Genomic DNA, 11,803 nt, shown 5'->3' with positions numbered 1-11,803 from the left:
CACTGACGGTTCCGATACAACCGGCACAAATAGACCGACAATGAATATTAGTTCCGTAGTAGTGTAGCTTTATGCTTTGTGAAGTGATTAGGCTACATTACACCACACATAACACTTACTTTAGATTTAGGCTTAGTGAGGTTTTGCATACCTCCCTACTATCGGTGCTTGCGTGTACCAACCACGTTTCTGGAATTTTAGATAGGCTACACTGCCATTTAAATAGGCTCCACTGGCAAGTAATTTCATTGCATTTCAGCATCAAAAACTCCTCCATCTTGTGTTAACTAGGTAAAATACATGCTCCATCCAAAGTTTTTCTTTTCGAATTGCTTCATCCTACGATTTTCTCTTTGAATTGCTCCATCCTACGTTATTAGATAGAAAATCCAGTAATTAATCTGCCTTTCTTCTGCTCTGCATATATACCACGATGCATATCTAATGGTTGAGATCAGGACATGTGCCAGTTTACTTTCTCATTAATCTGATAGCGGTTCCGGTACTCCGAGTCACTCTTAATTTTGCGTACCGTTGCAGCTGCAAGCGAGGCATCTGATCCTATGGAGTTTGTCGGCGACCTCCTTCATGGTTGGCCTCTCATCGGCGACCATGCTGAGGCAGCGCATCAGCAGCTCCGTGGCCTCGTCCAGCACCTCCGCTCCGACCTCCTTCACGACCTGCTGGTCCATGATCTCCCGGTGCCGTCCCGCCTGCGCCGCCGTGATGAAGCAGAACGCGAGGCCGCCCTCCTCTTCCTCGTCCTCGTCCTCCACCGGGACGAACGCCTTCCTCCCTGTGAGGAGCTCCAGCACGACCACCGCGAAGCTGTACACGTCGCTCTTGCTGGTGAGCTGGCTCGTCAGCAGGTACTCCGGGTCCAGGTACCCGAGGGTGCCCTGGACCAGCGTGGCCACCGCCGCCTCGCCCGCCGGGGCCAGCCTCGACGCGCCGAAGTCGGACACCTTCGCCGCGAGGCCGCCGTCGAGGAGGATGTTTGCGGACTTGACGTCGCGGTGGAGGATCGGCGGCGACGCCGACGAGTGCATGTACGCGAGCGCGTCCGCGGACTCGGCCGCGATGCGGAGGCGCGCGCCGGGTGGCAGCTGCACCTTGGCCTCGCCGCCGCCGTGGATGTAGCCGTGGAGGCTGCCGTTGGGGACGTACTCATAGACCAGCATGGGCACCTCGACCTCGAGGCAGCAGCCGAGCAGCTTGACCACGTTCCGGTGGTTGATCTGGGAGAGGATCAGCATCTCCCTGGCGAACTCCTTCACCTGCTTCGCGTCGACGACCCTCGACTTCTTCACGGCCACGGCGGAGCCGTCGGCGAGGACGCCCTTGTACACCACGCCTTGCCCTCCGCGGCCGAGGACCCGCGCCTCCTCGAAGCCGTTGGTGGCCCGGCCGATCTCCTCCTCGGAGAAGATCCTGAACGCCACGCCGGAGCTGGCCAACGAGCCCAGCTGCTGCTGCAGGAGGACGCCGCCGTTCTGCTCGAAGAACCGCTGCTTCGCGTGGAGCAGACGCCGCTTCTGAACCCACAGGTGCGACGAGAAGCTCGCCAGCAGCAGCAGCAACACGCCCGCGCTGACACCCGTGACGATTTTCAGTGGCAAACCGAATCTGTTGTCGTCGTCTCGGCGGCAGCCGCCCTGTAGAGTGGCGTTCCCACTGGATCCCTTGGGGCACGTGCAGAGGAAGCTGCCCGGCGTGTTGACGCACACGCCGTAGCATGGGAACTCGTCCCCGTGCCGGCACTCGTCGACGTCCGTGCAGCCGTCGGCCACGTACGGGTTGCCCTGGTACCCGCCGGTGCAGTTGCAGACGTACCCAGGGCCGTTGCTGGAGTCGAGGCAGACGCTGTGCGCGCTGCGGCACGCGTACGTGTCGCCGTCCCGCGCCGCGGCGGCGCAGCTCGGGGCGTCCCTGATGGCCCAGTCCAGGACGACGGACACGGCGAAGTCGCCGGTGCGGTTGAAGTGCGAGCCGGCGAGCCAGAACCACATCGCGTCCACCATGAACGCGTAGGAGCAAGCGGTGGAGTTGGCCAGGAACGTCGCCTCCTGCTCTCTCCCCCGGCCGCCGCCGCGGCGGCGCCGGCCGAAGCTGCCGAGGTAGGGGTGGTAGGAGTTGAGCCCGAGCGGGATGTTGCTCTGGCAGCAGCCGTCGTCGCCGCGGCACGACCCCGGCAGCGCGCGCTCCGAGGGCCGGCACACGGACATGCACCCCGTGACGTAGTACCCGTCGCCGTCGTTGAAGTAGGCGAGGCCGGGGCAGCCGATGGACACGAACTTGCTCTTCATCGACGAGAAGAGGAACGCGCTGCCGTTGAGCGCCATGGGGTGCTCACGCAGGCTGACGACGCGGCCGTCGGGGTCCCCCGGGCGGTCGTAGCACGCGCGGCTCGCGTTGAGGAGCACGGTGGCCTCGGCCGTCGCCAGCGAGATGGCCGCGACCTCGTGGCCGTAGCCGGCCACGGTGAGCCGCGGCGGGCGTCCGCGGCCGCTGGCGGCGGCGTCGCACTGGAGCCGGAAGCCCCCCGTGGTCGAGCCGCGGTGGCAGCCCGCGCCGATGCCGAACGGGTAAGGAACGGTCACGTTGCCGCACTGCTGACGGCATCCCCTCGCCGCCGGCTGCTGCGACGCCGCAGGTGGAGGTGGCAGAAGCACTGCTGCCAATGCCAGCCATGGTAGCAGCCTCAACACTCCGACTGCGTACACCTCCATTCCTGCAGCTCTCAGTCTCCTGTGGATTGATTGGTCGGCAACGGCAATGAAAGAGGTCAAGCCACGGCAATGAAAACGCCGGCGATTACACGGCGGCATCTACTCCTAGTCCTAGGCCAGGCCAAATTATGTTGCACTAACCTACGAGCCACGTCGTTGCCTGGACGATTGACTTGACCTTGAAGCAGCAGTGTCTTTGGCCGGCCGTCGAGTCAATCATTGTACTTGGCATCGTGTCTCATGCGGCCATGCTCTTCCACTGTACTATTTTATTACAGAAAAGCTAAATGTCCTGTTGGTTTGCCTGGCCGAGAATGACTGATTTGTTATGAGAGAAAAATATTATTCGTTGGTTGAAAAAGTACGGCTTATAAGCCAAGCGAATAGGGCGTGTGATTTGGGGCCTGTTTAGTTGCATCCCAAAACGTCAAATTTTTCAAGATTCCCCCATCACATCGAATCTTTGGACGCATGAATGAAGCATTAAATATAAATAAAAAATAAAACTAATTACACAGTTTAGACGAAATCCACGAGACGAATCTTTTAAGCTTAATTAGACTATGATTGGACACTAATTGCCAAATAACAACAAAAATGCTACAGTAGCATTTTGCCAAAAATTTTGACATCCAAACTGGCCCTTGTTTTGTCTCAGTCACACGAATTTGTGTACGTTGGATTTGCCCACCGACTTCATCCGTGCCATTCATAGCACGCCACGCGTCAGTCTCGGATCTTCTCACTTTCTGCCATAGTGCCACTATTTGACCTTTAACTGTTCGAACGGCAGCGTCACCTTTGAAGTATGCTCTGACATACAAATTTACACGCCATCTCAAATTCTCAATGACATTCCATTCCATTCCATTTTGTAGTTTGTATACCTGATGCCGTATGCTTCTAGCCTACACGTACACCAACACAAAAACAGTCTTGCTTTGTCAGGGGACAGTAAGTTCACTCATTGTTACTGTGGACTTTGCCTTTTGCTTTTTAGTTCATGCGTTGAGTTTTTAATTATATATTTTTAATATTTTTCTATTTGTTAGTGTTGTTTATTTTGGCAATAACTCTTGTTTTTTACTTAGGCGGTGGGATCAAATCCTAATCGTCGTCTTTTTTTTCCGAACCAGTAGTATATACGAGGTCAAGCTCAGGTAGCGAGCGCCGGCAGTCGCACGGCGGCTAAGGCCAGAGGAAAAGAAAATGATGCACCAACCGGCACATGTGATCGGCTTGACCGAACTGGAAGAGGTCAGTCTTTCACGAAACGGTCAGGTTTTAGGGCCTGTTTAGAATCCAAAAATTTTTGCGCAGTAACCATCATATCGAATCTTGCGACACATACATGGAGTACTAAATGTAGACGAAAAAAAAACTAATTACACAGTTGGTCGAGAAATCGCGAGACGAAACTTTTAAACCTAATTAGTCTATAATTAGACACTAATTACCAAATACAAACAAAATGCTACAGTGAACCAAAATCCAAAAATTTTTGGATCTAAACGGGCCTTAGGCAGACAAGGCAAGCCGTCCAATCAATCATTGGCACCAGTGACTCACACACTCCCTCTGTTTCCACTTTCTCAGTCCAGAAAATGGCATCGCACCGCAGCTTACCACGGTACTACTGCATTATTCTACATTTCTATTAGACGGCCTGTTCGCTGGTTGGTTTCTGGGCCAGTTTATTGTAAGAGAAAAATATTGTTGGCTAGCTAATTTGAGCTGACTGAAACCAACAAGCGAACAAGCTGAAAATCATCCGGAGAGAAAGATGTTAACATATTATTTCGACAATTTGCAATCTGGGTAAAAAGATTCATCGGCAACACAACACAATTCAAAGACATCAATTCATCATCTGTTCTACTATTATTATTCTAAACAAGCAATGAACAAGACCCTATCAACTTCTCACCATACCTGAAGGTGTGCAATCATCTTCACCTGGCCCTGTCTGTGTGCATCTAGCCAGTGAGCAGGGCAACAGGTAGAGAGGATTAGCTGAAACTATGAGATAACAAGCAGAGCAATTACATGATTCAGCATTCAACAACTCATTACAACACCAACCACGCACCAGCAGGCACACAACACAGGTCATGTTGCAGGCGCTTGATCCATATTCCCCCTGCTGCTCCTGACTTACCATCGACCAGCTGAAGCTTGAATGATGCTAAAATTTTAGTTGCAGAAGCTGGGTATCATGTTCGACAAATATTAAACCTCACATCTAGTTACTGCCAGCACGACATTGTGGACCAAAGATGGGAAGTGTTCCCATATGGAACACTAACAGAGAAGGCCTATCAAGCTGAAAAGATAGCAGCTTCAATCACCATTCTTCCAGCAATCTACTTTGAATGACAGTTCAATATACAACACATGGTATGAATATTTTTGGAGATTAAGAATAATCACTGCAAAGCACGTAAAAGAAAGATAGAAATAGAAGATGCCATATCATCCAACACAATGAATGCAACGATTTGGAGGCTTCGGAACTGACATCCAATTCGTGAGCGACCCACATGTCAATGTGATGTCAAATCTTGAAAGTCTCACAAATTGGGTGTCAAATATCAAAATCTCTCGATGTTTTAATGCTGAACTTCTCTTCTGTCTATGTTGTTTCCCTTTGCCATAGTGAAACAAGACAATCAACTTTGTCCTAAGTCAAGCTTGTCTAACTTTGACCAAGTTTTTATCAAAGTTAGACAAGTTTGACTTATGACAAAACTAAAACGACTTACAATTTAAAACGGAGAGAGTAGTTATATACACAGATTCTATTTTAGTTAAACAGTCCAGTAAGGTTTAGAGTAGCGCATATCATCCTTCAATTTTTTTAAAGATTGCTCTAGAACCAGACACAATAGGTGGCTGAGCTAGACAGGACCCAGACCATATTTTAGTTTCAAGCTTCGGTCATAACATGGGAGATTCTTGTAATGGCCTGTTTGTTTCCATGGAATCAAATTTTACTTTAAGAATCAAGAATCACATTCCATTTCAGATGTTAATTGAAGTGTTGCCGCCTGTGAAAGCTTGATGGTAGCAGTGAGGATACCCTGTTTTGAGTTTTCTTGTGTCCAGTCTCCCGAGAGAGAGTAAAGGTGATAGGGTGACAGGGGTCGATGAATTTCACTTTCCGTTTCTTACCATCTCTCTTTCCATTTTTTACCCTCTATAAATTCGATACAGGTCTGTACTTCAAAATTGGAAAGTGGTGGAATATCAAATTCTAAGCCAAATAGCCTAGTTCATGAAGTAGATTCCAATTCAACCCAAATGGAAGGAACCAAACGGGCCCTAAGTGTTTGACAAGGGGTTCACACTGCTACAATTTGCATGTCCAGAACTCCAGATTCCAGACTTCATGTTACCTAATTGACTAATAGTTATGGTGCTTATGCAAAATGCAATAAAGCTTACAAAGAACAAATAGACAGCCATGGTATCTACACAAATTTAAGTGCAGAGCTCACACATGCAATAGGACGGGAAACATCTAGAATTTTGAGATAGCATCATTTCTTTGTACCCATTATTTTCCTCAGGGATGTGTATTAATGTATGACAGATGGTTTTATGGTTACCAACAACAGGAAAGTCCATTTGTATGCTTTTCTTCTACTTAAAAACATGAACTCTCTAGTCCAAAACTGTACACACCTCTAAATTCAAAAGATAAAAGAGAGATGGTGTCAAAAAGTAATAAAGAAATAACTGCGCTATTTCTTTCGACAATGTGAGTGTTTGATCTCCACATGAAAAGCAGTAGGCACTTTTTTCTGAACTGAATACCATGAGCTCTTCGACATACCATTTACATCTATTATGTCCGGATCAAGGTATATAAGCCATACAAAATCACCTAGAATCAAGAAAAGAAAAGGTTATATCAGACAGTGTTAGCAGTAAAGTACAAGTCGAGGGTCTAAGACAGGAGTCAGGACACTGACCGATCAATCACAATGCATCTGCGCTCTTACCACCTCTCTTACTAACTACTTCACAGAGTCGACAAGGCAGTGTGTCGAGGCTCATCTCACGTGCCCTGCCAAAGTTGCCCAATATACCACAACGCCTCCAGGCATGGTATTCAGCATAGGCTACAGGGTCATTTGCCAGCATTTTTAAATATGATGCCAGTTCTTTGAGTGAGCTGAATTTGGAGGCATCTATGATAGAATTAGGAGGAACAAAATCCCAAACATTGGGTGCCCCAAAGTATATTGGCACTGACCCAGCCTCCAAAGCATAGAACAACTTCTCGGTCACATAACTTTCGGTCTTGGTGTTCTCAATTGCAAGAACAAACTTGTAATGTGACATCGCACAATGCAGGTGATCCCACCAGTGTGGTGTGCCATTATCATTGGTGGAACAAACTGGATACATGGATAATGCCATGTCAGGACCACCAACATTGTTCAAACATCTTCCAAAGGAATGGTGAGGCACCAATGAGAGGAAGTCTTTTGCAAGCTTATCTCTATGAGGAAGACACCTTGAAGATGACCAGTAAATAAGTGCATCCTGGTACCAGACAGGAAATCAGCAGTTAAGGTTAAAACAGCACAAGTGAGTATTACTACAGCAGAACTTACTATAGCTGAAACCGTAACATCGATATGGGCAGAAGATATGCGCAAATTCATCTCTAAAAGCACAAACATAAATTATACACAAATGAAAAGGTTTGATGTTGTGGACTGTTAATCATGGCACGTGACCACTCTTCTTTACATGCAGAACCATTTGAGTACAACTTGAGTTGCCCTCAAAGCATTTCCCTATCTTGTGATCACTCTGGTAAGAATAAATTAAAACTATGTATGCCATGTAAGAATATCCTGCCAGGCTTTTACATTTTGTATCAATTCTGTTCCAAATAATGACGGAAAGCAACCATAGAATGATAGAATCATGTGCCATACTCATGTTAAGAGAAACATAGTTGGAGTTAGGTAGTGCACAGATCATCTAATTGATCAGGCATGCAAAATGTTGCCTTGATAATATTATGCTATGGAATTTATAATTTGAGATTTTACACTTACATTTCTCTTTTCAGTTGATATATGGTAACTACGGCTGGTGTGAAATGATTTTCCAGCATATGTTACTTGCAAGTCATCATTGGCATGGTAACCGATAAAAATGTCCTCAAAACCAGTTGGCTTCCTACTAGCCTCCAGATCCAGATAAACACGAAGAGGCAGACCTTTCATTCTCTGCAAAACATATTACAGAACACTTGAAAGTGAGAATGGATATAGAGAATATCAATTGAGAATACAATGAAGTAAAAAACATTATTATTCAAAAGAAGGAAAGTATTTGATTCGTAGGTAAGTCCAATGAAAGCTGGCAAAGTTTGCAAAGCCGTAGCTATGCCACTAACCAAATGCTTAGCTACCAAAATCAAATCACCAATCAGAACAGCCAAATTAACTGACAGAACATTCAGCACTAGTAGTCAAAGTAAGGTGCAATTGGAAAAGGAGGCAATCAATGTACAGTACAGTAACCTCCCAACGCAGAATTTTTATACAGACAGGTTACAGGACCCAACTAACAATCAGACTTCAGAATTTTTCATTAATGAACCGAGGCAATGGGAAGCAATTTCTTCAGTGTTCTTTAGGAGAACTTGGATAAAGAATGCATCCCTCATTTCAACAAGAAACCTAATATCCGCTCCAAAAAAAAATTGCTGAATAGTATTATCAAGCATACACATGACATTTCGAAAACATTTTGTAACCTAACCAACATTTTGAAAAAGTTGAATGAAGGTACCATCCACGTTCGGTAGATACTCCTACCTCATTCACCAAACAGAAATGCTCCCCCAACCCACCCACTTTTTCATCATTTTTTTTTTGGTATACCAATTCTCTGATTCCACCACACAAGCATTACTGCACAAGGATTTGAATTCATAACCAATTCGATCTGTCTAAGTGTTGAGGTACCCCAAATCTACCGGCTATCAGTTCGTCGCAAAGAGCCAGCTCGCAGCTGACGCCTCATTTCAACAACATAACAAATGATATATTCTCATATTGCCAGGACAAGAAAATAGGGAAAGAACTCCGGTACCTGCGGCGGCGGCGTGGCGCCCTCAAAGAGCAGCGCATCGGGGCGATCGACGGCGGCGGCAGACTTGCTCCAGACGCAGCTGACCCCGCACCGGCAGGTGTAGACGCCGTCGAGCGCGTCGGGGACCCACGTCCACCCCTTGACGAGCACGCCGACGTGGCGCGACGCCAGGTCCTCGCACCTACCGGCGGCCGCCCCCCGCCACGCGGCGCCGCCGGTGACGGCCGCCGCCGCAGGGTCCACCGCGGTGTCGTTAGCGCCGGCGCCCGGCGGCGGCAGGTCCAGCCCCAGCCCGGCGGCGGCGGCGAGCTTGGCGCGGATGCGGGGGCAGCCGACGGCGGCGTCCCAGGAGGCGAAGGCCTCGAGGAGGGAGGTGAAGGGGTCCCGGTCGCGGGAGCCGACGGAGTCGAGCGCGGTGGGGAAGCGCGCCGCGAGGAGCGGCGCCGGGGTGGAGAGCGAGGTGGAGGAGATGGACGGGAGCTCGAAGTAGCCCGAGAGGAGGAGCAGCAAGATGGCGGCGGACGCGAGCATCGGGGCCACGTAGTTGATGCGCTTCCGGAAGAGCATCCCCACTTCGCGACCCTTCGAGCGAGGTGCCTCCACCGCGCCCGCTCGCCGGAGCGCGAGATCTCGGAGAGAGGGGAGAGGAGAGGCTGGCAGCCGATCGGTCGGAACACGGAGGAGGGGAGTCGGAAGAAGGGGGGCTTTGTCTGCAAAACTGCCAGGGGAGGGGCTACTTCCGTTTCGTCTTCGGGGGTGCGCCGTTGTTTACCATTTTTCTCGTGACGTCCATCGTAGGACATACAGTACTCGTCTCGTATCGTATCCAACTGACCATTCTTCTTCTTCTTCTTTTAATTTCAGGAGCTGACTATTCTTCTCGGACTTTGACTTTCCGAATTCCGATATAAAAATAATCCATGGCGACTAATTAAAGATGTATACGTAGGGTACAGGTTTTCGCGTCCATTTGTCATTTCTTCTAGACAGAGTTTGCAAACAGCCAAAGTGCCAAACAAACATGTTCGCAATGTTTTGTAAGAAAAGAAGACACGGCACTCGCTCCGTGGCTTACATGGTTTTTAACAAAACCTAAATAACATTGAATTACCAAATCGATCTCCGTTAAATTGTAAGTCGTTGTAATTTTTTTTAAGTAAGCGGTGTATCTTAAAAAAAGTAAGAACGTCTTATAATTTAAAACGTTTGAAACAGAAGTTTTTTTTGTTCTAAATATTTATTATACAGAAGGGCAGGGCTGATGCTGTGAAGAGAGTTGTCTCACTGTGTCGGAGACCTAATACCGGGATACCCAATGAGGTGGAACTAATAAACCATCGAACGTTAACGTTTCCGGTCAGACAAGAACGCTACTACACTTCTTACCTGAACGACGGAAGATTGGTTCCGCCTCGCCCGACCCCTGAGGGCTAGACTCCGCCTCGCCCGACGGCTGAGGGCTGGCTCCGCCTCGCCCGACGGCTAAGGGTTGGCTCCGCCCCGCCCAACGTCCGAGGGCGAGCTCTGCCTCGCTCAACGTCTGAGGACAGGCTCCGCCTCGCCCGACGTCTGAGGACTGGCTCCGCCCCGTCCGACGACTGCAATCTGCTTCTTCATGATGACGAGGACAAGGTACGACAGGGCACTCGAGTCAACCGCAATACTGAGGACCATGCCCTGTGCGCCTGCAGGAAGGTACCATCAGGATACGATGGGACGGGCGCTTTAGGCCCTTCCAAGCGTGGCAGAGCCCGAACAGTGTTGTAGGCGCCGACTTCGGTCTTACAGTGTTGTGGGTGCCGCCATCAGCCCTCGAACACGGATCCTGACACAAGCATACGACAACCACTACAATCCAAAAGAGAACTCACATCGTCTACAGTACGGACGTATGGTCACCTCCCCGGCTCTCCCCACAGGGTCACAGCTCGGCTCCCTGACATGCTGCACCGTCCGCCGGTGTAGGATGGGACGTACCCACTTATTGGATAAAGCTAGGGCACGACCCTATGAGGATCAGCAAACACGCCATTTCTAACACGGTCTGCCATGTTAGCAGGGCAGGCACAGGGGGAAAGGAAGACCCGGCTCCTTCAAAGGACTTTCTCTGCCCTCTTGTTTTTTTCTCTTTCTTCCATCTGTAATCCCTGCTCCCTCCTGGTCTATAAAAGGGGGGACAGGGCACCCCACTAAGGAGGATGGATCGATTCCACACAACATACGGCCAAGCAGCAACCATGCTCTTGGCATCCTTTCGACCTTTCCATTAGAGACTTAGGATTTGTTCCTCTCTCGACCGTTTATACCCCCTACTATGAACCTTTTTCAGTGCTAATAACACGAGCAGCAGCAGACTGGACGTAGGGACATTTAGCCCAAACCAGTATAAATCTTGTGTCCTTTAGCGCACCATCCGAGCCTAACGCGCAACAAATATAAATTTACTAGTTGGTGTTTGTTTGAAACACCGACAGTTGGCGCGCCAGGTAGGGGCCATTGCGCGTTCCAAAACAGGCCTCGGATGGCTAGCTACACAATCAGCTGGGTTCCGGGCGCACACGTGTGTTTCGGTGACCTAGACTTCATCGTCACGGTAGGAGGAGAGTTGGCGTTGGCCCACGCCACCATCCAATCTCTCCCCTCCATCGGCTTCAACTACAGGAGGCTTGAGCACCAGCCCGGTGTCTCCCCTAGACCCCGGCCGTCCAGGGAGGACCCACGCTGCCTCACCCTCTCTCCTAAACATTCCGCACAGAGTGCCCCGACAGCGCTTCCATTCAGTCTCTGCAACGCCACGGCGACTGTTAGCCACCTTGTGGCACAGCGCACGACCCCATCCCCCGTGAACAACGAGTTCATGGGGATGATCGAAAGCATCACGGAATCCCTCCGCAACCTCCTCGCGGAGGAGCCAGGGTTAGATTCTGGCTCTGACTCCAGCAGGGGGAGCCACC

The 11,803-nt window shown here is 49.7% G+C and overlaps 2 protein-coding genes across 3 annotated transcripts; both read right to left on the bottom strand.

The window, feature by feature from the left end:
• Positions 1 to 207: 207 nt before the first annotated feature.
• LOC136509060 (wall-associated receptor kinase 3-like) lies at positions 208 to 2,849 on the bottom strand. The gene has a single exon (XM_066503863.1). The coding sequence runs from the start codon at positions 2,826 to 2,828 to the stop codon at positions 519 to 521; it is 2,310 nt and encodes a 769-aa protein (XP_066359960.1). The 5' UTR covers positions 2,829 to 2,849; the 3' UTR covers positions 208 to 518.
• Positions 2,850 to 4,918: 2,069 nt separating this feature from the next.
• Positions 4,919 to 9,590, bottom strand: LOC136509061 (alpha-(1,4)-fucosyltransferase-like). Of its 2 annotated transcripts, XR_010772208.1 has the most exons (5): positions 8,850 to 9,590; positions 7,805 to 7,978; positions 6,704 to 7,280; positions 6,565 to 6,615; positions 4,919 to 5,052 (listed from the first exon to the last, which is right to left on the bottom strand). XR_010772208.1 is itself a non-coding variant. In XM_066503864.1 (4 exons), the coding sequence occupies exons 1-3, from the start codon at positions 9,414 to 9,416 to the stop codon at positions 6,711 to 6,713; spliced, it is 1,311 nt and encodes a 436-aa protein (XP_066359961.1). In that variant the 5' UTR covers positions 9,417 to 9,590; the 3' UTR covers positions 5,097 to 6,615; positions 6,704 to 6,710. The 2 variants fall into 2 exon arrangements, 1 of the variants encoding a protein (XP_066359961.1); XM_066503864.1 differs by lacking the exon at positions 4,919 to 5,052 and having other exon boundaries at positions 5,097 to 6,615.
• Between the last annotated feature and the right edge of the window lie 2,213 nt (positions 9,591 to 11,803).

Source organism: Miscanthus floridulus, chromosome 15 (assembly GCF_019320115.1).
Source record: "Miscanthus floridulus cultivar M001 chromosome 15, ASM1932011v1, whole genome shotgun sequence".
Classification (NCBI taxonomy): domain Eukaryota; kingdom Viridiplantae; phylum Streptophyta; class Magnoliopsida; order Poales; family Poaceae; genus Miscanthus; species Miscanthus floridulus.
This window is presented reverse-complemented; position numbering and strand designations above follow the sequence as displayed.